General features: G+C 38.9%; 1 protein-coding gene across 4 annotated transcripts in view; it reads right to left on the reverse strand.

The window, feature by feature from the left end:
• The window catches only part of LOC111869968 (probable G-protein coupled receptor CG31760), a 245,382-nt gene that overhangs the window by 100,201 nt on the left and 117,774 nt on the right, over positions 1-27,407 (reverse strand). For all 4 annotated transcript variants that reach the window (XM_033753622.1, XM_033753623.1, XM_023861873.2 and 1 more), the window contains exons 2-3: positions 21,764-21,877; positions 2,450-2,633 (exon numbers count right to left, since the gene is read on the reverse strand). In XM_033753622.1, the coding sequence (XP_033609513.1) occupies positions 2,450-2,633; positions 21,764-21,859 (280 nt within the window). In that variant the 5' untranslated portion in view covers positions 21,860-21,877. The remainder of the gene's footprint in view (positions 1-2,449; positions 2,634-21,763; positions 21,878-27,407) is intronic.

The following is a 27,407-nucleotide window of genomic DNA, read 5'->3' on the forward strand; positions in this document are numbered from 1 at the left end:
TCAGTAACGCAAGACACGTTACACTGGTGTCAGAAGTGGGATCAGTAACGGAAACACGTTACAATAGCATTAGAGAAGGTAGTTAGAGATGCAGGCATCAACACAAGGGAACTATATTCTGTAAGTCAGTTCAAATTTTGGCGTTTGCAAATGATATTGATTTAATTGGTAGAACACAAAAATCTATGAAAGAAGCTTTTCTTAATTTGGAAAGAGCAGCAGAACAGATGAATCTACTAAGTTAATCAAAATAAAACAAAGTACATGCCGGTAACCAAGAAAGACTGTGCTAATGGACCTGCATATATTGAAATTGGCTCATATAAATTTGAGGCTGTATGTAGTTTTCTTACCTTGGATCAGAAGTTAACTGTAAAAATTACATCAGTGATGAAATAAAACAGAGTGTACTTGCAGCAAATAAATGTCTCCATGGCCTTAGGAAACACCTGAAATCTCAATTAATACCCAGGAAACCCAAAACTATGACGTATAAAGTACTCATAAGATCAGTGCTATCTTATGCCTCTGAGACCTGGCCACTGTCACCATCGGATGAAAGACTGTTAAGTATATTTGAAAGGAGGATCCTGAGATATATCTTTGGACCAGTGGAAGAAAATGGAATAGGGAGGAAGAGGTATAACCATGAGCTATACAAACTATTTAATGAACCAGACATTACTGGATTTATAAAGGTGAAAAGGCTTGAATGGGCTGGACACATAATACGTGCTAGAGGGAATAGAACGATTAAGAAAATACTTAATATTAAACAAGAAAGAAATAGGATAGTGGGAAGACCAAGATTGAGATGGGAAGAATTTGTGTGGCAGGACATAAGAATTTTGGGTGCAAATAACTGGAGGAATGTAGCACCGAATGGAGAAGAATGGCGAGCAATCCTGAGGAAGGCCAGGGCTCACAAAGGGCTGTCGTGCCAGTGTTGTTGATGATGATGATGATGATGATGATGATGAGGTACTTTAAAAGTAACCGACGGTTCAGAGGAGCGCGTTTCATTCTTCTTAGGTTCGAAGAATAAACCAAGCAAGAAACCAGCAAAATATCTTTGCCAAGTGGTTCATACTTGTATCTTCCTTGACTTTTCGTTGACCCTGAAGATGAATACATGTTACTCCGAAACGTCTGTTGAATTCCAGCTGACTACATGGCAATATATCCCATAAGATAGAACTCTTCATAACTACCACCGTGAGAACCTCGAATGCTAGAAAGACTATATGATTTTTTACACTGACTCCATCGAGTGTTCCTAGTGTAGTCTTCTGATTACGGTGCATTGTCAGTGGGATACAGTGCCTCCATCTTCATTCAATATCTGTGGGGATATTAGCTTCCAATATTTTATATCATAAACAGATACTTTTCCACTTACTCACAGACTGCAGCTCATGTACCATCTACCCTGAAGCTACCCTCTCCAAGACACTACACTGCCTCATGGAATTAATCCGAAACCGTCTCTCTTCATTCTTAATATTCGTCTCACATACACTGACGTTTTCTGTAAATCTTTCAACAAATCACAGATCGTGTAGCAGATGCTCAGCCCAGAGATATTAAAATTGCAAATGCATCATATTCGTTAGAATCATACACGAAAAATATGAGTCGAGACTTCTTTCTGTTCTCTCTGTGAGTAATTAAATTAACCCCAACTGTGATTACTGGAATAATTAACTAAATGTTCTACACAAGATTATGTTGTGTCATTATATTAGTTAGCATATAGAGTTTCTAAAATGCATAATAATTAAGGCAATTTTAATAATGAAACACAGTTATATTCTGCGAAATACGAAGTCGAATATTTCTCTTGTACACGTCAAAATTACCCCCTCTTGCCATTGTAGAATGACTACAAGATAGGCGAATAAACAACGTTGTCATGCAACCCGTTTCTAGGCAACGAATCGGTAAACATCTTCAAACTGCAATGAAAACTCACGCAATAATAGAGTTACTATTGGAAACGATGTTTTACTACTCGGTCCGTGTAAAAGGGGTATGAGCTATGATCTTTAAATACAGGACGTAACCCTTGTGGAGGTGGGTACGAATACCTCAACCGTGGCCCTGCGAGTCGTAGGAGGCGAAAGAAAAGTGAAGTCTCAAATCTAAGACAGTAAAATATGGTTGCGATTCCCAAGGACTCGGACCCAAGAAAGACTGCGCTGGCAAGGGCCAGCAGCATATACAGAAGACAGACCCATCCTCTCGTCAGAGAGGGTGCCCTATAAAATCAAGACAGTAACTGTCAAACAGTCATAAATACCTGATCATGTACCCCAGATTGGGCTCGACGCCAAGACCGACTGACCGACCGCCAGTCGCAATGTGACCTTGACCTTGACCTTGATAAAAGACATACAATTTATGCGATTTCTGCCACAGTCCATATCGTGTGCTGTATATATCTGCATACCACTGCGGTGAGAAACTCCGAGGTCCTGTAGCAGCATGGCCGCCATATCAGCTTTCTGTTGTGCGCCCTCGTACTGCGATGTGGCCAGGGGTACCTTGAGCGAACGGTAAGGCTCGGTAACGCACAGCGCTCCCATGTTCTCCGTGGCCACGTCATGGATCACCAGCAGAGCCTCTTCTCTATCCTGTATATAACAGAAGAATTGCGTTATGGGGTGCAGTTAAAGTAGAAGAGGGCCCTCCATTTCTCAGTATGCTACACAAGTTTCAAGATGCATAATCATATGTTCACGTGGAGCAACACAGCTAATCGGGAACAAAGGGATATTAATTGTTCATCCAGTTTAATTAATCGCTTCACTAAAATACTGGAGGATACTTGTCTTAATGCCGGTCACGGTAGCCGAGCGGTCTAAGGCAGGTACTGTCTTCGCTCGCTTGGAAACCGGGATCGTGGGTTCGAATCCCACTCAGGGCATGGATGTTTGTGTGCGTTTTCCTGTGTTTGTGTACAGGTAGAGGCCTTGCGACGAGCAGATCACCCGCCCAAGGAGTCCTACCGAATGTGTAAGATCTAGAAAAACCGAAGTGAACGGAGAAGTTCATGGAGGTAGGCCTAGGCCTACTGGGGCTGTAGTGCCAAGGAAAAAAAAATTGTCTTAATTTTCTAATATTTATTTTTTGAGACGGTCACAGTTTTATAACTTGAAGATGACAAGAAACTGTTATAATTTCTTTTCGTTATACCCACAATTTGTTGCACACCTGTGACATAAATGAGAACTAATAATTGTTAACATAAAGCGACATAAAATGTTTGTCATGAATCTAATCATGGAAAAAGAAAAAGGTCTATATTATTCTTCCTGCTTATGTTAAGGAATTCAGACTTGACATAAGAAATACTGTATATAAATATTTTGAGAACAGTTGGTTTCTAGGTTATAAATGCATACTACTATAAACTCATTATATATTAACATTATATTTTATTTATCTGTTATTAAATGTCTTGATGTTATATTTAGTAGTTTTTCTCATCCCCTCGAACGCGTATTCTATAGCGCGCTGTTCAAACGATCACTGCATTCGTAAAAGTCAACAACCTTTGGAAGAAACTGGAGTTTGGGCAGTTTCTTCTAAGAGTATTCGTTTTTCATCATCAATATTTCAGAGGCTTAATTTGCCATACATCGTATCAAGTATCTCTCAAACAGACGTCTAGAAAGTTATTTAACCATTTTGTTCCGTGAAAGTTGAATTTAGAAGAATATGGGTCTATAACCACAAACAATAGTACAGCCCCTCGCAGATGTAACTGCTCAATTTATTTACAGAAGTTACTACTTAAATTAGAGGGATTTTATAGCATTGTATGGAATGAAGTAGTTAAATTCCTGACTGTTGGTTATTAATTTTATTATTTTGACAAATGGGAAAAAAAAACTGTTCCACCCAGTTTCTCTCGGGGGGGCTGTGTCCGCCTTCCGCCATATACCCCATTCCCCAGAGACGACCATCTTCCCACAGAGGAGTCCGTGGTTCACATGCAGCTTACTTACTCAGCCGAAGGGTCAGTATCTCATGAAAAATGTTTTGACATGTTGGTCCTGATTAGTACATTCTTGTGTTACTTAATACCACTTTTCTGACTGCAAGGTAATAAAACTACTGACCATAGAATCGTTATTAATGACGAATCCAAAATGACTCGGGAGGGATATCACCGTTGCCTGCTTTAAATGTTTTATTTCGGCATCCTGTTTCGCTGAACGAATGGCTATGATGACCGACCAAGAGACACCAGAACTCACTCCCCAGCAAGAACACTTCTTTCAGTCACAACGTGCAACCCACACAACCAAAAATAACCTCAGTTTACTGCAATAAGAGGAAGAAAACCCGTATTAAAATGAGTAGCAGAATCCTTGTCCACAACACCTGTACACGTGGAGATGGAAAGTTAGGCCGAAATATTTAGTGAAATACTTTCCAATAAAGGAACATTCAACGAAGTTGCACCTAGACGGCGCAAAATCTCCTAAGCCTGTTTTAAACTACTACCTCATCTTGAAGGAACTGAGTTAAACCACGAAAGACATTATTATAGATAACCGGCCTCTAGATAAAGATTCAAATTCGAGAACTCTCAAGTAAGAAGCCGAAGTGCTAATAAATCTACCGTGATGTTTGGTATGTGTGGTCCCCTTGGGTGGTCATTGAGCTTATCCTTTGGTCTGTCCATCAAAGAGCCACCTTGGTTAACAGCAGGTATAGCAACACGTGAGGACGTGAGACTCTTTTTAAGAACAAGAAAAAAAAACGAAAATTAATAATACAACATTTTCTAAAAGCTTTAAATTGAAAGAGAATCCTGCTCTAATTTTTTTATAGATTTTTTTAATAATACAGCATCCTACACGTTCGTGAATTTGTGATTTATACAATATGTCCAGTGTGATCTGGGCCTGAAACACTTTTGAAATATTTAAAAATATTTAAGTATTTATTGACAAAGAGAATGTAGTTCACGTAATCAATTCATTGTGTAGTGAAGAGTGAATTGGTTCCATAGGCTTTTTCTTCGTTTAGATTGGGTCATTCTTTTAAGAAATCAAAGTCAATTTTCACTCTACCGTTAAAGTGCATGTGAGCACTCTAGGTTAGCAAACAGAAGCCACTCTCTGTATAAATGCAATTAGAGAACTACAGCTATAAAATAATCCTAACTTCTTCAGAACCCCAGGTCTCAATTCAAAGTACGCTGCGACCCAATACCTGAATTACTAATTGGGAAGTTTCACATCAAATAGATCAGTAATACTTTACAGTTCGTTTTATTCGTCAGTTTCATTAACGTTGCAATACAAAAAGCGAATGAATAATACAATTAAAACCGTACACCTACCAATATTTTTTAGAAAGTATAGAAAATTGTTATACGCTTCATAACTTGTACTTTTCTCCAAGTATAATAAGATTGATCAAGTCAAAGAGGATGAGGTGGGCAGGTCATATAGCACGAATGGGGGAGCGAGGAATGCGTATAGGATATTGGTGGGAAAGCCAGAAGGAAACAGACCACAGGGAAGACCAAGGCATAGGTGGGTGGACAATATTAGAATGGGTCTTAGAGAGATAGGATGGGATGGTATGGATTGGATAGATCTGGCTCAGGATAGGGACCAGTGGAGGGCTCTTGTGAACACGGTGATGAACCTTCGGGTTCCATAAAATGCTGGGAAATTCTTGCGTAGCTGTAGAATTGGCGGCTCCTCCAGAAGGGCTCAGCTCCATGAATAAGTAAGTAAATGGTAAAACAATCAGAAATGAAATACATAATAGACTGTTAGTAGCCCAATTTTCGGTCGTTCAGAGTTTTAAAACGCAAAGATTTTTAATGTAAAATCATAGGAACACATATACATAACAGGTAAAGCTATCCCTGCAACAGGCCGTGAAGGCCCATAGGGCTGTGAGATGTCCAGGCTCCCATATTTTCTAGGTAATCGGTTCACAGATGGCGCTAAGATTATCAGCCTTACGCTCCGACCGCCCTTTATCCCCCAGGAAGATTCCTGGTACTCATTTCTATTATAAGCTGAGTCGACCCCAAGACCATACTGCGGCTGGAAAGATTAGGTGAATTGAAATAAAAAATCCAGTGACCTCATCGGGAATCGAACCCGCAACCTTCCGGCTTGTAGTATAGTGACTCAACCAAATACGCTACAACGGGCCCCCTGGGACACATAAACGTATTAATATTAAAATACGATTGAAACTGATTTAATTTTTATGATTGCATGAACTATATGATAATTATATTTCCAAACTTTGATTAAGCAATAGACTGACGAAACAAACGAGGCACTTTGTATTTTTCACAAATCTTTAAACCCAGTCAGCATATCGGATATAGGATGAGTCTATAAATATATTCAGCATCTGTGTTCGTAAATAGTGGTAAAATTTAACTCTCTTCCACTTCACGCAGCTCATCCAGATATCAATTTATTTCGTATCGAATTTAAACAAATTACACACAATTTGACACTGTCTTCACAAAATAGCTGTGCAGTTAAAGAGCGTTGCTTAAGTCTACTGGAAAGGCAATTTATGAAAACTCTTAAAGGGCAGAAGATCTGGTATGAGAAACGGACGTTTCAACACTTTTGATACAAAAGCCATTTATTGAACCCGACGATGAACCAGTTGAATCAATTCACAATAATTAATATATTTCTTTGTAGTACTACATACATATTTCCTGTTCATTTTCACAGTGGTAGTGTTCTAGAAAGCTTAATACATAAATTTCTGTACAGTACGCTTGTTTATCATATACCAGCTATATATTTTGCCTATCATAACGTCTTTCATTTTAATAATATATCAATTCTCTTGTTGTAATAAAACCTATGCAGTGTATGTAGGATTTTCTGTGAGGTCCGAATATGGTTCCTGGAGAAAGAACAGACAATGAATATGTAAATGAAGATATTGTGAAGTGACGTCCGAAAGCCGGAATAATGAAGTCACAATAGAAGTTCATTGCTAGGTAACGACTCTATAAACACATTCCCGCCGAAACGAATATGCAAGCAACAGTCGAATAACTTCAGTTGCTATGCAACGGCACTGTAAACAAGCATTATCGACAATAAAGGGGCTGTGTTTTCTGCGTGGTCTGTTCAAAGTGATTAAAAAGAAGAGCTAAGTTGCAAAGAGTTAGTCAAACTTGGAGATGCCAGTCTGCCAGGATCCGAGTTTGGCAGCCAGAACATCATTGGCAATCATCCAATCCAGAACACGTCTATAAGTAACGTACAACCCTCTAAATCATGACAATATGAAAAGATATAACATATTTCATATTTCTTGATTTCTTAATAGCAAATATTTAAATCAGGATCATATTAGTCACTTTAACTAGGTATGAAAACAATATAGCCTACTGAAACACAAACGCAAGCCAGCAGTTCTTCGAGGACTGCGAGCAGTCTGTTGTCTGAGTTCTTCGTCATTTGCAGTTAACCGTTCTAAGTTCGGCAGCAAGAAATTCGTCGCGAAGTAATTAATATGCTGAATAGATTCTAGCCGATAGACACAAGAAATGGCAGAAAAGGAAGACGGAGAAGGACAGGGAAAAACAAAACTAAGGAAACCTAACCTAAGCAGGGACATCAGGATTTAGTCTGCTTTAGAACTGGATAATTCGTACCATTACACGTACGAGCTGAATTACTTATATAACAGATTGTAGCCCATAGCTCATCGGCTCTAATGTCTGTCAGTAGTCTACATTCCGTTTAGGCTATTTTTTTTTAATTCGCTTAGTGGGGAGTGGAATCCAACTGGATCCGCTCGGCACGGTGACCACTGATTGGCCTATTGTAGCCTACCCCGGGTGATTATGATGGAGAATTTGGTGGACTGAAGATTGGCAGGGCCGGTCACGGTAGCCGAGCGGTCTAATGCCGCTGGGGTGATCATGCCGATGAAACAAAAAATGAACGAAACGTTGGAAAAAAAATTGTGGGTAAAGAGACCTTAAAATGAATAAAAATTACATAGACTGATGATAAATTTGTAGGCATATTTTTGTCACAATACTAGTGAAATGCTACATTTGGGGCATAGCTCTGTAAGGGGCTGAAACATGGACACTTAGGGCAGTAGATCAGAAACATCTGGAAAGTTTCGAAATGTGGTGTTGGAGAAGGATGGAGAGGATCAGTTGGACCGATTATGTGAGAAATGAAGAAGTGTTAATTAGAGTCAGTGAGCAGAGGAATATCCTACACGAAATAAGAAAACAGAAAACGGAAGGCTAATTGGATTGGTCATGTTTTACGCAGAAACTGCCTTCTAAAAGAAGTTATTGAAGGAAAGATAGGGGGCGGATAGAAGTGACAAGAAGATGAGGAAGAAGACGTAAGAAGATGCTGGATGACCTTGGGGACAGAAGAGGATACTGTCATTTGAAGGAGAAAGCTCTAGATCGCATTAGATGGAGGAATTGTTTTGGAAGAGACTGTGGACCTGTCGTCTTGACAGATTACTGATGATGATGAGTTTTGGAAGAAACAGGTTATGAAGACCTGGGTTGAATCCATGCGACTCAGGATAGGGACCAGTGGCGGTCTCTTTTGAGAACGGTAATGAACCTTCGTGTTACATCACTGATAGGGAATTCTAGTCAATGGCTGAGAGGCTATTAACTTATCAAGAGGAATCTTACTCCACGGGGTTAATTATAGATTATAGACACATTCTGTTTTGAGATTCAGCATCAAAGTTACACAAAATCGCCACGTTTTTAATTTATAATCCACTAAAAACTATTACATACGGCATTTCTGTGTATGTGAATGACCTATGTCCACATCAAATTTACATACCTAGTTGTGAAGATCCAGAGGTTATTGGTATCAAGGTTTTCACTGTGTGGCCATGCCGTTACTTCATTTTCCAAATGTTCCTCCTTTTCCCCTCTCAAAGAGGTTTAGCTCTGCGTCAGCGCATGATTCTATCAGGATGCCCCATTTCTGTTCCAGTGTCACTAGGAAAACAGAATAAGAAACTCCGCAAGCGAACTATACCGTCCAAGCGACCGCCCCTTGTTGACGAAGCTAGTGCCAAATTTGCGGTTAGAGGATGTCGCATGGTCAGCGCAACTGAATCCCCACGGCCGTTAATCTCAGTTTTCTAGACCGGAGCCGCTACTTTTCCATTCAATTAGCTCCTCAGTTATTCTCACGAGGTTGAGTGGATCCTGCTCCAGACCCACTACTTCTAAGAAAATATGGTAGCGTCGGAAATCGAACCCGGCACCTAAAATATTTTATTGCTTTCCCCTGTCCGTCCACACGTGTTCTATATATTTTAAATAGACAATGATCATAGGTAATTACGCCGATTTCGTGTACCACAGTATATAAACCAAAGAAACTTATGCTAACGACCTAACTCCATGGAGCTACATTCTTCTTGAGAAGCCACCGGTCGCTCCGCTACTCAAGAATTTACTAACATTTTTGGGGCCCCAAATTTCATTACAGTGTTCACAAGAACCCCCACCATTTGTCTTCATATTTAACCAAATAAATCCAGTCTACATCACCCCATAATATTTCTGTTATATCAATTTTAATAATGATCTTCTACTTCCGTCAAGGCCATCTGAGTTTCCTATTTCCTTCTGGCTTTCCCACAATGAAAATTTTATATAGTTTCTTTAAATAACCTATGGTACATTGACTTAGTCATTAAAAAATTCATTATCATTAGCTACGTAAGGCCATGAAGCAATAAACAGGTTTACGAAACATCTAATAAGCTTCAGATGAATTATGGAGTTGAAACTTTTAGCTGTGTTATCGCAATTCTGACGATCTGTAAACTGAAGATACCTACTAGAATGCAGACGAAGTGTCTAGTATGAGTAATATGGAGTTGTACATTTGGTCTGGGAGGTAAATCGAATTGCACTCCTTAGACGCTTTCAGTATGCAATCTGTTTGCGATGGAGAATTTACCTCTAAAAGGAATTAACAAATTTATGTTATTTTACTAAAGTACTATATGCAAATAAAGAATCAGGAGATATTGGATTCTAATTGCTGAAACAGCGTATAGAAGAAAATATTTATGTTTATGAGCTATCGGTGTTCTTCATTTCCGATACATCAATCGACTTTTAATGACCACAAATTTGATGACAACTCCAGAACGTCAAACTGTCATTCCCTGCGACTCGTCATTACTTCCGAAGCCCAGAACCTTCTATGGTGGATTCTCTTTTTGGAATATTTCATATCAATATCAGTAGCTCATACCATATAGCGTTTAACGCAAACAATTAATTAATAGAAACTTTTAAAAGAATGAGCAGGGACAGCGCAGTCGGTATATTGACTGGCTACTGACTTGGTAACCTAGAGGTTGAAGTTCGAGTCTCGGTAAGGTCATGAATTTTCAATTGTCATCCAGACTGGCTCTGGGGTCCATCTAACCTCCTGTCTAATAGATACCGGGGCAGGGGAGTAAAGCTGAATACTCACCTCCAACTAGTGCCGAGGTCAAGAAAACGTGTGTCTATACAACCACTTCCCCCATGCGCCTTCATGGCGTAGTGCTTAATTAGTTAAGTATAGGGACAAGTTTACTTTTGACAATTGAAAGAAGTGGAATAAAGCGTGCTGCCTATGTCTCGCCTGACTTCGAGCATTTTCCCGGCAGTTGCCTTCAAGGACTGAGGAAAGCCACAAAATTCTTAAGGCTAACAGGTGACCCGTCCGAGATTTGAATTCGGGACCTCTCAAATACGAGGTATGAATGCTACCCCTGGTGTTCATGATGGATTCAAGCGAATGGAATGATAATCGTGGATCTAACTGCTATAAAGATTTTCGTACAAGAATTAACAACGTCATCTCTTACCAAAACAGAATTTCTGCCGAAGAATCCTGTCTCGTGGGATGTAAAGCTGTGTAGTCCGTTGACAGTCAACATATGTTTCGAAGGAAAATACAGCCTCCATTTTCAGAGCTCTGATTGCCATCTGATTCATGTAGATTTATTGCTTATTCTTCTTATTCTTCTAGCCTGAAAATTGTGGCGACATATTCCTCCGAAACGTCAGTTGACTTAACGGACTACACGACGTTTTACCCTAGAGTAGAGAGGACTTAACAGCCACTGTTCTCCTGCTATTGCATTAGAGTTCACATGGTAGATGGCTATCCATGTGAGTAACATGGTGAACTGAATCACAGAATTTGCCTGATAAATTTTAAGCATGTGTTTGGCAACCCTGGATTAATCACAAACAGAGCCCTCCACCTTGAGTGGGACTGTTACCTCATGCTAAAGTTGACAGTGTCATAACATATGGCCATGGCTCCTTCCCAAAGTCTTCCAACTTCATAATTCACTACAGCTCGGTCATTAATCACCAAGTACAGAAGACGAGGCATTGCCTTAGCCTTCTGACGGAAGTTAGCGCTCCTCATGTGCTGGGCTCCAGTTATATTCTCGTTTCACGTCTTACTGTCTATGACAGAATTTAGGTTTGATATTGTTATTATGAAACTACTTTAATAAGTACAGTCAGTGCTCTTCCTGTGAAAGCCTCAAAAGTTTTACTGGAAAATCATATCCACCAATGCGTGTGTTCATACCACACTTTAACTGAGTGATGTATCTGCATTGAATTTCAAATTAGACGTGTGTAAGAAAACTTTGCAAACGATTCGTATTAGTCCATCGGGAGTACTTTAAATGAGGCTTAAAGTACTGTTTTATATTTAATTAAACATGCAACGTAAGGAGTCGGTATAGCGACTGGCTACGAGCTGGACGACCGAGGGGTTGGAGTTCGAGTCCCGGTAGGGTAAAGAATTTTCTCTTCTCCACGTGGTCCAGACCGGCTCTGAGGCACGCCCAGCCTCCTATCCAATGTATAATGAGCCTTTCCCCGGTGGTAAAGCGGCAGGGGCCTCAAGCTGACCACTCATCTCCCACTAGTGTCGAGGTCAAGAAAATGTGGATCTACGCATGAACTCCGCCGTACGCCTTCATGACGTAGTGCTTAATTAGTTAAGCACAGAGGACAAATTTCCCTCTTAAATATGCAGTGAAAGAAACACAATGTACTTAGAACAAATGCACATTTCATGGCATGTGCATGGTGGTTCTATGAAGTAATTTTACAAAATTTCAAACCTAAAATGCGGATGTAAGTTACAGGAGTGGAGATTTCCTTTTATTTTAAAGCAGTGAATTTTCATTTCCTTGAATTGCGAATAAATGAGAGGCCGATCCGTGACAACACAGGGAACAGGGAATACAAGTATCAGACTGGTCTGCATTGGTGTTAGTTAATTGCTACACCACTTCTGCGAAGGCTTGTATGCTCTGGGTGGTCTTGGTCATTACGTAATAATTCAGGAAATTTTAGTCGGATTAGACAAATAGCTAGAGAAGCAATATTGATTTTATCATTAAGTCATTATAGTACTGATGAAAACATTACGGTCTGCACTTTGTTTCTGATCTTGAAGATTACAGAAAGAATTATATATTTTCTCTTGAATCTTCATACGCTTAAGAGAGAGGTCTCGAGGATCACGGCTTCAGAACAAGATGGTTGGATACTTTCAGAATTCTTTTTCTCTCGCGATAATTTTACCTTATTTTTTTCGTTGTACACGTATGCCCAATCTCTATTCGAATATTAAGCTTAGCTAAATTACATTCATTTCTACAATTTTAACTTAACAGCCACGGAGCAAACAGAAAACAGTCAAGAAATAAAATATGGAAACAGATATATAAGTAATTCGTGAATAATATAAATATTTTAAGTTCTAATGGAATAAAACTCAGAAATGATTCTGATGCCAGTTATTTGACTAGCAACAACTTTACGTCAAAACAAAATATTTATAGTTGTATATTTCCTTTTTGCTAATATGAGTATTTTATGATATTAACACAGGAGGAATTCTTAGGACTAGACCTGCTGACACAGTCTGTATTAATTATGATATGTGAAGAGGAAGGATGAATGTTACATTAATTACAAAAACATATTTAACTAAAATTTTAAAGTAAATTTATTGAAAAGACAAAAAAAATGAAACTCAATTTCTTTTATTTCAGGCTTACTCACAACTGAAATATAGCTTTGCCATGTTCATCCGTCTATGCTATACGTGATGTCACATATAGGAATGCAGTATAGAAAAAACTATATGTGGATATGAACGGGCACAGTAAGATTATCACAAAGCCAATTTCATTTAAATGGAATGGAATGAAACCAAAAATAATTTTTTATGTACATATTGTAACGGATTTGATCAGCGCGTTCCCAGGCAACAGATCTTAAACACGGTCCAACACGGTTCAACACATAACAATAGATGAGGCTGCTATCTATGTAGTCCGCTCCACGCCCAGTGATGCTAACGGACCAATCAACTCACAGTCTGACACGTGACATATGTTTTCGTGTGGTCTGCGCCATGCAACAATAGAGGGTCTGTGTTTTCTATGCGTGGTCCGTGCTGAGAAGTTATGAGTGAATACGGAATGGGAATTGATTTCACTTGAGTACCGAAGTTCCAAGGGAACAGCAGTATGGCCAGAAGAAGAATTAAAAGACTTAGTGTGTGACGTTACATGTGCTGTACTTCGATATTGGAAGTGTGCCATGTAGTGAGGCTTTTACAGTTCCTGTGTTATAAATCCGTTACCAGGAAACAGATAGTGAAGACTAGTGCAAATAGACTGAGAAGATTAGTGCGAGTGATTATAAATTGTGTAAATCAGCAATAGTGTAATAATTAATTGTAGTTGAGTCCTGTAGGTGGCTAATAAATCCAATTACCAATCCGAACCCCGTCTTTAGTCACTGATACACGTGACAGTATTTATTATATACTCTTCTCCATCTGCCAGTATAAGCCTGTCGTTTTAAACACAGAAACAAATTTGATAAAGTACTTCATAGACTCACTGAAAATAAGGTCGTCGGTTTATAGAACATGATAAAACGGGGCCGAAAATTTCCTAGAGTTCAATTTAAAACTTCTGTACGTGACGGCAGAAACATTTGCTTCTTAATGTTTAAATGACTGTATCACATTATAGGAGACCCTTCTTGTCATGTTAGTATTTCATTTAGTGTGTTTCAATATATTATTTCCATCATGGACACAGATAATAACTTATGTACACATAATAATCAAAAGGGGCTGTGAGGTATATAATGAGGAATATATTCGGTGGTGTCATAAAATAATTTATTTTAAAAACGAGATTGGAGAATATATAAAGAGTACAATGAAGTTTATATTCAGACAAAGTGTTATAAATTAAAATAAAGAATTAAAACTAATGGATTCTTTTATTTTCACCAACACAAGACAACGTAAGTGAACAACAGTGAAGAAGGGGGTACTAAGTCGATCCTGCGAACATACTGTCACGTGTTGGGTATGTCACGCGACAAATAACTTCTCGTGGGTCTCGGATTTAGCGCATCTTTATTGGACACACACTCTTACACACCTTACAATTATTATCACTTGCAATGTCACTTGACTTCTGGCCCCGTACTCCAATGCGACGTCCCAACTATCCTTGGCCGTGGTAGGATCTCAACTGCCTCTGGCGGCGGCTATCCCAAGATTGTATTCTTGCTGTCTTCTTCTGTATCGTATGGCGTCTGGGTTCCGACTGACTTGGCAAATGCCTTCAACCCTTTTTATAACCTCGGCCGCGGCTATGCAATGAACCCTCGTTATAACCGTGGAGACATCTCCGGGGAGATTCGGCGTTCTCTACGCAACGGCTCACTGTTAGAATTACAATACTGATATTGTTACTTCCTATGCAACGGTCTGTTCTAGAGTTTCCATGGAAGTTAATTCATTCATTCATCAGTAATCTGTCAGACGACAGGTCCACAGTCTTTTCCAAAACAGTTCCTCCACTTAATGCGATCTCAAGCTTTCTCTTTCAAATAAGAATATCCTCTTCTGTCCCCAAAGTCATCCAGCATCTTCTTACGTCTTCTTTCTCGTCTTCTGGTCACTTCTATCCGCCCCTCCGGTTTGTTTTGTCTCCAGAGGAAACCTCTCGCATATGTGGTATTTCTGTTTTTGGAAAGAGACTATCCAGGAAAAGTAATAATGTGGTAGTTTTTCCATTTGCTTTCCACATCGCAGTACAGCAGCCGTTCAAACCACTCTGGTCACGCCTGTTGCTATACGAACTTGAACCATCTCGAGCATCATTTGCTCTGTGCTTCAAGTCGCTACTGATGACGCTGCTTCCGGCATCAGTTTTTCGTTTTTGGCGTCGCTCTTCGTCTGATGCCTACCCTTTGACCTGTCCAGCAAGTGAGGCCCTGCCAGTAGCTACGCTACCGCTGGTATAGCTCTCAGGGTCCACCACGATAAGGTGGAGACACCAACGAGGGGTTCCATGGAAGTAACCCTTATGAATTCCAAAGATGTGACAATATTTACGCTACAGAATGAACTTATCTCTATCCGACCTATGTTGAGGCCTAGCAGACGACTGTAGTTCATACAATGAAAACTGCTGATCTGTTATAATAAGCCCATAGAATAAATCAATTTGTTTATCCATCCATGCTCTTACCTGTCGCAGAAGCGAAACAGAGCGGAACACATGGAATGACTGCAAAGAGGAACATGTGCTAGACTTCAATATGAACCTGAAGTTGATCAAATCGAGCGAAAGCTGAAACTTGAGAGGCAAAGAATTCGGCAAAAACTGGACGTGAAAAAAAATAAAGTTTACGAAGAGTTAAAGAGAAAAGTTGAAATAAAGAGCGAGCTGCTTATTGTGAATGTCTCCTGAAAAGAAAACTTCGAAGGACTGGAAACCCGTGGAAATTGCTTGTTAAGTGAGAGACGAAGTATAAATCGAATTTATGCAAAGGTACTTCAAGCGTAAGCAAAGACAAAGCAAACTTTTGATGAGTGGCAGTTGTAACATAGTACCCTAGTGCCCTATATTTAGCTGAAACCTAATCTAAGGGCAGTCTTACGAGTATATTAGAATCCTTTTACGTCATAGGATAGATAAATTTATTTTCCTTATGTGCGTCACGAGAATGTGTTGTAAATTTAGAAAGGTCTCAAAATCTGACGGCAATCTTCACAAGAAGACAATGCTCTCAGTTCTAAGAGTATAATAAAATCCGTCATCACCTCAACATGAAAATTTTCATATACTACTCAATCATTCACTTATTAATTGAACTGAGCGCGCTCTCTTGCTGACGTCAATGATGATAATAGACAAGTGATATGAGATGGCGCGCATGTCAGGCTCCCGTCACCAACTGAACGCCAGACCACTCCTGGCTGTACTGAAGGGACTGATTGCATTTTTGGAATCCTATTTGGTGCCTTTCACAGTGATCGAACCATCTCTGGCGTCATGCAGATGACACAAAACTTTCAGGATGTTCGGAAATGGGACGAGCTGTCGTACATCAATAAGTGCGTGCAAGCGTGAACCAAGTCAGTGGAAAACTGTGCAGACAAAAATGCATGCAGTGAATAATCAAAGTGGAACACAGAAAAAAAACTGGTTTCTCCTACTGATTAAACCTGAAATAAGGTATTCGTAATATCCCAGAGGGAACATACTGTCCGCTTTCTTTTTAATATTCACGCTCGTATAGACAGACTGCTATAAATTACAATTCATACCATTAACGAAACGTTTCTTTTCCATAATTTCAACTATTAAACATTTGTAAGATTTGAGGCTTTCACGGCGGTGACTATGAAGAAAGCAGTCTTCTGGGATTTGGTACCGTGTATAAGTGGTGTTAACCGACGTTTCGGAGGAACGTCGGTTAACACCACTTATACACGGTGCCAAATCCCAGAAGACTGCTTTCTTTATTAAACATTTACAATGCTTTAAAATTGTCCCTTAGAGTTAATGATTTTTGGACTTCTTCCATCATCCGATATTCTAGAGACTAGAAAACTCGATTTTCGGATACTGCATCTGTTTCTATCCTCAGGAGATGAAGGGAAGACACCTACTCAACTGGGTCCCCTAGAAAGAGCTAACCTCAGTCACTGGACAACCACTTTCATATTCACACACCTATTTAATCATCTGAGACCAGGCTAAAATAGCTGTGTGAATCTAGCAGGGACTGTCCAGTGATTGAAGTTGGGTCTTTCTAAGGAACTCAACTGAGTTGGTGTCTTCCCCTTTCACCTGCGGACGGAAACAGAACCAGTTTCGGAAAAGTTGTGTTTTTTAGTTTCTAGAATATACGATGAAGGACAAAGTTAAAAAACCAGTAATACTGAGTGTTATATACCATCGTCAGAACCCTCTAGAATCTACTTTAAAACTATCATTCACAATTCTGAAATTTCATGCAGCCCAAGTTTTGTTGTTTCAATCCACAAAATAATATTTCATACAGCATATGTACATATTTTGAGACCTAATTGCATATCTTATATAGTACTGACTTTTTAATTGCTATGAAAAAGGGAAATAAAAGGGTTTTATACATATCTCACCGTCGCCATAGTCTTCTTGTATCACACTTAGCAATACCCCCAGCTAACACCACCTAGCAGCACAACTCGTAACTACAAAGCATGCGCGCGCAACAGGTCGGTTCCGGTTATTTTTGGGTCCCCCTTCGTATACTGCAAATTAAATATTGCATATTTCTAGAAGAATCAACCCAAGTCCAATGGACCCACTGTTATTGCGTTTCCATGGAAGTACACCTTACGGATTCCCGGCACGCGACAATATTTTATTGAACCAATGTCGTTATCCTTATACTGTCTTATTATTGTTATGTGTTTCAGTGGTTGTAGACGGGGTTTAGATTGGTGAATAGAGTTATTAAGACTCTCACAAGTCGTAACTGCAAATAATTATAACACCCTAAAATTACGGCAACTACAGCACACATAAAGTCTTAAAATCACACATTAAGTTTTCACAGGCCGATCTCTAATTCTTCTTCAACAATTTTCTTAAAACTTCTGACTCCCAATTCCAAATCTCTAAGCCATTTCTCTCATCCAATTATCTAATGTAATCCAATTCTATCTCAACTGAATTCTCTTGGACCGAACTTTCAACTGAACTCAGAGTCAGAGTCAGAGTTACTTTAAGAGCGCCGGTTTACCGCCAATCACTTCCTCTTGGCGACAAGACCCTTTAGACTCACAACCAGTAACTTCATTTTCTAACTGAACATTTGTGGTTAGAGCCCTTATGTAAAATCTCTCTGACGAGTGAATGAGTCTGTCGTTTACAATTGTTGATGGTCCTAGCCAGTGTAGTCATTCTCAGGTCCGACTCCCGCGCATTTTACTGTCTCAGATTCGAGATTCCCCCAACCTGTAGGGCCAGGTCCCCTTATTTATATCCCCCCAGGAACAGGGTGGCCGGGTTATACCCCCGAGCAGGGACCACAGAAAATACCTCTTCTGTTGTCAAAATTGGTGCGTAACCTAGAAACTAGTTATAGCACTGGCCACAGAGAACACAACTCCTACTGTTGCGTGGTTGCTGGAAAGTGTATATTGAGTCGTTGCCTAGCAATGATCATATTCCATCACACTCTTATTAAATGTCCAACTAAATGGGCTGGATATTTAATATCACTGACGAGGCACACATTTACCGAATACATTGACACAATATTGATCACCGTATGCACACTCTGCATTAACAGTTTGTTATATTCCTGCTTTCTTTTGCCGTAAAAGAATTCTGTATGACAGATATGAATGTTTCGGCCGTCTTTCTTCGTGGCCATGGCGCTGCTGAAGGGAACACGATCGCTGATCACCTTCAGGCTATACGTTATACAGTCAAAATTTAAACGCTGAATATAGGTTTCAAATTGTGTTTACACGGCTGGTGGATTTTGACTGATGTCATAGTTAATAGGCTAATAAATTATTGAGCGAATTGCTTTCAGCAGAGCTCGGACCTCTAGACCTACAACGTGAAGCAAGATGGATGGATGACTGGTCAAGAATGGTGGTAGAGGTTTAGAAGCGATCTATTCGAAGACGCAATAATGACATTTGATTGAAGTTACTGAAGAAAATTATGAAGATTCTCATTTAGAATGACCGGTATCTTACCAAATTTCGGACCCAGACCCACTCGAATATGCTCCTAGAGCATTACAGATTTTCAAATTTGTTCAGAACAAATTTCGATAAATTAGATTTTTAGATTGGTTTCGAAAGCAAATGTAACTTCATTGGAAGATGGGGCATGGTTTCTGTATTCCCCGTTAGTGGCTCTTGCTTCAACAAGCTGCTGCTTATGTTACACACTTATTAAATTCTTTCTTCCAAATATCAGAAAATACAGCATTTCGAAATACTGAGGTGGGAGCAACATTCTGTGACGTGGATGGCGCAACAGGAAGTAGGGGTCACGTGAACTCTGCGGTCTCGCGAGTGACGTCACATACCCTCACTCCTTCCATCATTACGCAACGCTCAGTAAACACCACCTCACCGCTGTGACGTAACAGGGGACACCGCGGTTACTACGCAGCAATAAACGACTCTCGGCAGCGTTCCCCAGCAACTTTAAATGGACGAAATGTTCCATTTGTAAATAGTGCAAAATATCTAGGTGTAATCTTCGATAAGAGAGTTACATGGAGATTGCAAATAGAAATGATCGAAGCCAAAGCCTTCAGAACATTCATTAGGGTATATTCCCTATTCAAAAGTGAGCGATTGAGCGCTAACATTAAAATGACCATCCACAAAGCTCTCATTAGATCCGTAATGACTTATGCTAGTCCAGCCTGGGAGTTTGCGGCAGACACCCATCTAGTGAAATTGCAGCGCCTGCAAAACAAGGTTCTCCTCACCATTGGCAATTTTCCAAGGCGCACACCGGTCCGCGACTTGCATATGGCATTTAAAATTCCGTACGTATATGACTATATAACAAAATTATGCAGGAAACAAGCAGAAGTCATACAAAATCATGAAAATGAGAATGTTCGCAACATCGGACAAGGCGAAGCCAGACACAGAAAGTATAAGAGGCTTAAACTTGGCGGCGGTCAGGCATACTACCGTTCAAGTGACTAGGCTACTGTGGTAGCGAATACTAGTAGAAATAGGGCATAATCTGCTGTACCGAGCCTGGATTGACAGAGGCCTTGTATATATTGTACATAGAAATAGGAATTAAGTTTAGATTGTAAATATATGTAAGTACTGACAATGTACTTACTAACACAGACTATGACTGAAAAATGACAGACCCGATCTCTCGTCAGAGAGGGCGCCCCAAATGAACAGGACAGTAACTTTCATATAAAGAAAAAAAAATCTGGTCATGAGCCCCAGCCGGGGCTCGACACCAAGACAGACAGACTGACTGACCGTCAGTCGCAATGTGACTTTGACTTTGACTAAGCAGTTCAGTTGAAATATAGCAGCAGTCGCGGAAAAAAGACCCGAACGCGTGGTTAGAAGATATTATGTGATAGTGTGCGATAACTGAGAAGTCAGCCAGTGAAGACTTATTGTGTGCCCTCAAGACTTTGTGTGCGCTGTAGTACAGTTATATTGGGAGCGTGTAATTCAGAGAGACTTGGATAGCTCCCGTTACGTGAAGACTACTGAAGATAGAGTGAATAGTGAAATTGTCTAAATCCGCAACAATGTTATGATCAATTGTAGTTACGACTTGTAGGTTGTTAAATAAACCAATTAACAATCTGAACGGAGTCTTCAGGACAAAACACGTTACAGTTCATTCAACTTAAGATAATGAAATATTTCAAGTCACATATCTCTAAAGTTGTGGAAATTTGAAAAAAGAGGTGTTGGTTAAATGTTACTTAAAGACTGGTATGCTCTAAGGTCACAAATATATACGTCAGTTTTTTGAGGAACATTTCATTCTTGGTGTAAACTAAACCTACCAATATTAGGATAAAATGATATTACGTATACAAAATAATGGATGATACATTCTTCAAGCCTCTGTCTGTCCTGCTTTATTCGTTAAAAGATATAAATTTGAGGGAAATAATTACTCATCTACGAAGATTAGTTATAGATATAAGAAAATGGTACTTCCCAAACATTATGCAAATTTCTAAGGCTTTGAATAAAATCCGTAGTGAACAGTAAAGGCCAGAATTCAAAGGCTTAGAATACCCAATTCTTATTCTTATTCTCGATGTTATTTGTGGCCTGCTCGATTCAAAATTTGTCAGGAAAGAGTCGATCTTTCCAAAGTTTGGTAAGACTCTTTTGTGAGGCGAACCTAAAAATATCACAAAAATAAAATAATTTAGATTCGTCTTTCGATGATTTACTGCGTTTTCTTGGGATTTAGAAGTCGTCATTAAAAATAGAAAAAAAAACACTTTAATTATGCTGAAATATTTTATTTTTATATCAACCACATTCCTAAAATAATCTGCCACTTGAATTGAGATTGTGAGTACGGTAACAGGAATTGCCTGTTCGGTTTGCAGAACTACTACATTTTCTCTAGCTTGAGAAACAAATTGATGATGAAAAGCGAATGGTGTAAGTTTACATACAATTCTGGTTTTATCCTGGAGGAAAACAGAGGAAACCACAACGGGGAAAACAGGCATATACAAAGTGACCTGGAATACAGTTGTAGTACGGTTGGGACAACAGTTCCGCTGGCTAGAAATGTTCGTTGGAGATAGAATGGTTCTGTCGTTGCAGAGAAGCGAGACACTTACCTTCCTCATAGTTTCTATGTACCCGCCACTTCCGGGGGCGAGCAAGCTGAGTAAAGTGACTATTAAGAGAGACCTCTCCAACCAGAGGTGGCCCATAACTCGTCCTCATTGGTCCTGTAACAACCAATTACAACATATCAGTTTCGGTTGCAGGAAACAACAAATTGCAGTGGTCTATTTTAAAACGGGAAGCCACATGGTTGCATTATAATCAAGGATATACAGGGCGCAGCAGAGGAAACGCATGTTTTTCACATAAGAATAACTTTGTTGATTTTCAAGCTAAAACCTTTTTAATTACTAAAAAAGAAGGCATTTTAATGCATTTTATCTTATATTACGTAAGGAAAATAATGTCAACAAAGTTATTCTATGTCAACAATATGCTTATCCTCTGCTCCATTTTGTATTTACCAAAAAATATAACGTAAGATAAATTTGATTTGTTTCATTCTGGTCTGTCATACTAACAATTACAAATATGAATTACTCCGTCCAATGTGACCTGTAAGTTTATTACTACATGAAAAACTTAACACCCTTACATGTTTCGGTCTCTGCGGGCCATCTTCAGAGGGCAAACATCACTACAAATAGGAAACCACCTTCACATAAGTTGTTTAGACGTAAAGTATGTACACTTACATGTTAGAATGCATAGTGCACAAAATAGAACATTTCACAAACACAGCTGTTTCCTGGGAATGTAAGTTTTCAAAAATTATTTAAAATTTCTTGATGCTAATTAAAAATTTTTTCATTGTCAATAATTAAAATTCATAAACCATGCAGGCTTGTGTTCGTCCTCCCATCGTCCCTCTTGTATGGTGCAGATATTGTGCCACCAGTCTATCTTGATGTGGAGGTTCTTTATATCTCCCAGGGTTTGCTCGTGGCTGCTGTGCTGTTTTCACTGTGAAAACTATGAAGATTCAAAAATGGAGGTAAATCGTGCCTTGTGGGAATACATAGTATCATACAGTTGAGGTGCTCAGTCACTCTCGGCCTTGGATATTCAGCTAATCATGCCTAATTTCATGCGCAATATTACCGAACACAGAGGCCGAGTGGTCAGCACTTCTTAGTATTCGGGAAATCCCGGGTCAGGAAACCAACTGTCCTCCCTGAGGATTTTCGTGGTTTTTTCTGTCTCTACAAACAAACGCTAGAACAGTGCCAAAAATTAGGCCACGACCGTTGCCTTCTTCATACTTTCTAATTCATTCATCTTTCCATTAATAAATAAACGCCATATAGTGCGATCTACTGAAAATGTCACAAAATAAACCATATATTACGTTTATATGACAACTAACTAACCAACAAACCAACAAACCAACCAACGAAGTAACTAACTCCACAGAGATGAGCCCCGCTTGAGGATCTGCCAGTTGTAAAGCTATTCAAGACGTTTCCAACATTTTATGGAACTCGAAGGTTCATTACCGTGGTCAAAAAGCACTCTATTGGTCCCCATCCTGAGTCGGATAAATCCAATCCATACCACCCCATCCCATCACCTATATCTTGGTGATATACATATATATATATACGTGGTAGAGTCATTAAGTTCGTGAACTGTGGTTTTATCGCATCATATTACAAGGTATTCACATGCACTTACACAGATCCACATCGACCTTAACAATTGTTGCCGTTGGCCGCTATGCAAGTCTGCCAAAGTTGATATAGGTGCCGAAAACATTGTTGAAACATATTAGCGAAAAAATCCCGTACGGCGTCTCTTGTGGCAATGACCACCTCCTCGGACGACTGAAACCTACGACCACGTAGCTTTGCTTTCAAGCGGTGAAAGAGAAAGAAATCGCAGGGTGCGAGATCAGGTGAGAACGGAGGGTGTGGCAAAACGGTGACCTTTTGCCTTGCCAGTTCCTCTTGGACAAGAACAGAGCGATGTGCGGGGGCGTTGTCGTGTAGCAACAGCCAATTCTTCCTATGCCAAATGTTTCGGTAGGGGATTCACCTAGTTTCTGGCAGAACTTTATGTTTGTCCGTTGTTCAAACTGCCACATTTTCGATTTCCGCCACTCGCATTTAACTGTAGTTCACAACAGAGGACATAGTTCTGCTTACACTGTTTGTACACAACTGCCTCTTGCTGTGACGAGAGATGAACTAACAGGGCATCATATCATGCCTCAACCTAACCGCTGTAGTGCATTGCAACGAAGCTTTGCGGCCAGTCTACAAAATTATTGACTGTGGTAGTATATATATATATATATATATATATATATATATATATATATATGCATGTATAATGTGTAATACGCCAGAAGAACATTCTATTAATACGTTAAATCATGAATTAATTTAATTCGTGTTAAAATTCAATGAAATAAGTCTCCATTTCAAGGACCTGCTGGTTGTTGATATTTATGGCAAACTCGTTCTTTGTTTTGAGAGTCACATAATTCCTATAAAGGCACTCTGTGACAAAATAAAAAAGTTTCCGTTCTGTTAAATCGGGTGGTAGTATAGTTTTCACTGTGCTTTAAAGGGTAAATATTATATATAGTGTTAATAATTATTCAACGCAAATAATTACTGAAATTCCCGCTGAAAATTGAATAGGAAATGCAGATTAAACACAGTTTAATCGTATCGTTAAGTTTTAAATGGCAACACAAAAGTGAAATGGTAATATCCGTAATCCATACTTACGTACGGTAACGTTAAACTTTCAGCGTTTGTGCAGAGGAGCCTTCAACGTTATCATAACATTTACATGTACTGGTTTTTATGAATATGACATTATTCAGTGCGTTGTATTTAAGCTACAAAGTAACATATATCGTAAGGGGTACAGGTGCTCCAGTGGAGTATTGTTTTTTAATTGCAAGTAGGGTGGGACAAAGTCCCTTGTACTGCGGCCACTTCTGGACTATTGTACCAGCCCCAGACGATAGGTGAGGGTGATTGTGGAGCAATTGGTGGAATGAAGATTGGCAGGGTAGATCGAAGTACTCGGAGAAACCCTGCCCCAGCTCCACTTTGTCCACCACAAATCCCACTTGACCAGACCCGGGATCGAACCTGTGCCGCCGCGATGGGAAGCCAGCGACTAACCACTTGAGCTATGGCGCGGCCCTCTCCAGTGGAGTAAGTTCTCATCCATAGATCCCTGATGATAATAATAAAATTAAAATGTAACTCTCGTAAAACTGGAAGACTATGATTAAAATATATGAAAATAGAGCGAAACGAACGTATTTTATTTGTATTATAATTATCAATAATCATTAGTAGGTTTGCTATAGTTTGTGTGAAGTGATATTCAGATATTCAAAATTTATTAAGAATGCTGATGCTGGTAAAATCAAAGTTCAGTTTCTATGTCCTTAATTTATATACTTTACCCTTTGTAACATTAAATTTATAAAGAACAAAAATAAGATTTTAATTAAGTGTTCTTCAGATTGGCAATTTTCTTTCCTAACAACTTCCCTCTCTCTATCGCACTTTCTAGGGCATGTCGTATACCCTCTGTAATGTCAGAAGTACTTAGGAAACCGCACACTAGGATGGGACGCAAGTAGACGAGGACTATTGTGGTAATGGTCCAGGTTATTTGAATGTAAAGTGATTATTATTTATGACCCAATGTAAATGCATGGAGCAGCTTCGTGTGAAGCTGGACTCTCTTCAGAAGACCGAAGTACAAAATATGGAGATGCGGAAGCTAGAAAAATAATTTCTATATACTGATGTTTTAAAATTAAAATTAAAAATTAAGGAGAGCTTATTTGTTACGTATAAGAATGCTGTATAATAAATAAATACATTTTTATATATATAAATATAAGTATATAAATTATATTCATTTATATTAAAAGAACTATTCTCATTAACTCATAGACCATTCTCAAATAATTGATTTATAAAAAAATATCCATCGAGACGTTAATATTCCTCTTTGTTGAGAAATGTAATGAATTACGTTAAGTAACGTAAGAGAATACAGAACCGCAATTTGACTAATATTTATAGTATTTCAGTAACATTTAAAAGAAATCATTCATCTTTATCCAAAGCGTGTCTATGTCACGTTGCTAGTGAAATACAAATTTTCTCGATCCAGTCAAGTGACAAAACTCGCAGTAAATGCGAATACAATTCGAATTTAGAGTTGACATTGGTGCGTTTGATTGATGCTAGCATCCCTTTTTATAGCCCCACAATTTCTAGAAATACTGCAGGTTATTTACATCTGTTAACCTTAATTTAATTTCTTCAAATCACAACCTGCACTAGATACACTGATAGTTCTGTAGCTTAGTATTAATAACTAGAGGGGTTTCCTCAGTCCCGTGTTCGATCCCGGTTTAGGTTACTTTTCATGCATTGTAGTTCTAAGTATGAAAACTGGTGTGAAATGAACGCGGAAAGGTAAAGCACCAATCAGACGCTCCTAGTAAAATTAATGTTATTATGTATATGGGTTAACATATTTAAAATTAAATGAATTGTTCTGGTTAATTGCAATTTTCAGTACATGACATGCGACGTGTCTTGACAGTGATACTCTACTTTTATGCAATCATAAGGTCCATAAAATAACATCATTGGGCATCGTTCTGAAATTTTAATCCAAATTAGGGCCTTCTAAAGTGTGACGTTGTGCAGTGTAACAGAAAGAACGAAAGCCGCACATTTGGAGGAACGTGTGGTCTCGATAGTCAGGATCGACTGCGAACATGGACATGGCATTTTCTTCCGAAATGTTGGCACCTGTTTCTCATACCACGCGGTGCCAATTTCCAGAAGACCGTAAAATTAATTCTCACCGCCTTTAGAACTTCAAATATCATACAATTAATTTCAGTCCAATGCTCCGAAAATATTCTGCGAGAGAGTTACAATTACATATGATATTATTTTCTCCGTTTCTGATTTAACAGAAAAAATGTGTTGACTAATTCTTGTTCTCACTTGTTTTCACCGCATTTAATGTTAACTGAGTTTCAATTTATCGTATTCCAATTTGTCGTCATATTTTCAATGTTGTGATGATATCTGAAGAAAAGTAGGCAAGGGATTGCAATCAGAAGGGAATCTACAACATTTCCTTGTAATTTTAATGCAAATAAAGAATACATAATGTACTCGTATAAAGAGACAGATTAATTATATTTCATAGTTGTGTGGGATTATNTAAAGTAGGCAAGGGAGTGCATTCAGAAGGGAATCTACAACATTGCCTTGTAATTTTAATGCAAATAAAGAATATATAATGTATAAAGAGACAGATTAATTATATTTCATAGTTGTGTGGGATTATTAAGGTAAATGGAAACATCCTTTGAGCTGTAGAATAAGACAGACAAACATAAATGTATGGCCGTAAGCAATATCACTGGAAAACAATAAGATCTGAAGCAGCGTAAGCACACTCTCACAAGTAAGCACAAGCAATATCACTGGAAAACAAAATGATCTGAAGCAGCGTAAGCACACTCTCACAAGTAAGCACAAGCAATATCACTGGAAAACAAAAAGATCTGAAGCAGCGTATGCACAAGCAATATAACTGGAAAACAAAAAGATCTGAAGCAGCTTAAGCACACTCTCACAAGTAAGGTTTGTTTGAAGGTTCTACATTGTACGAGTGCAATCGCACGAA

This window comes from Cryptotermes secundus, unplaced genomic scaffold, assembly GCF_002891405.2.
Source record: "Cryptotermes secundus unplaced genomic scaffold, Csec_1.0 scaffold1766, whole genome shotgun sequence".
NCBI lineage: Eukaryota > Metazoa > Arthropoda > Insecta > Blattodea > Kalotermitidae > Cryptotermes > Cryptotermes secundus.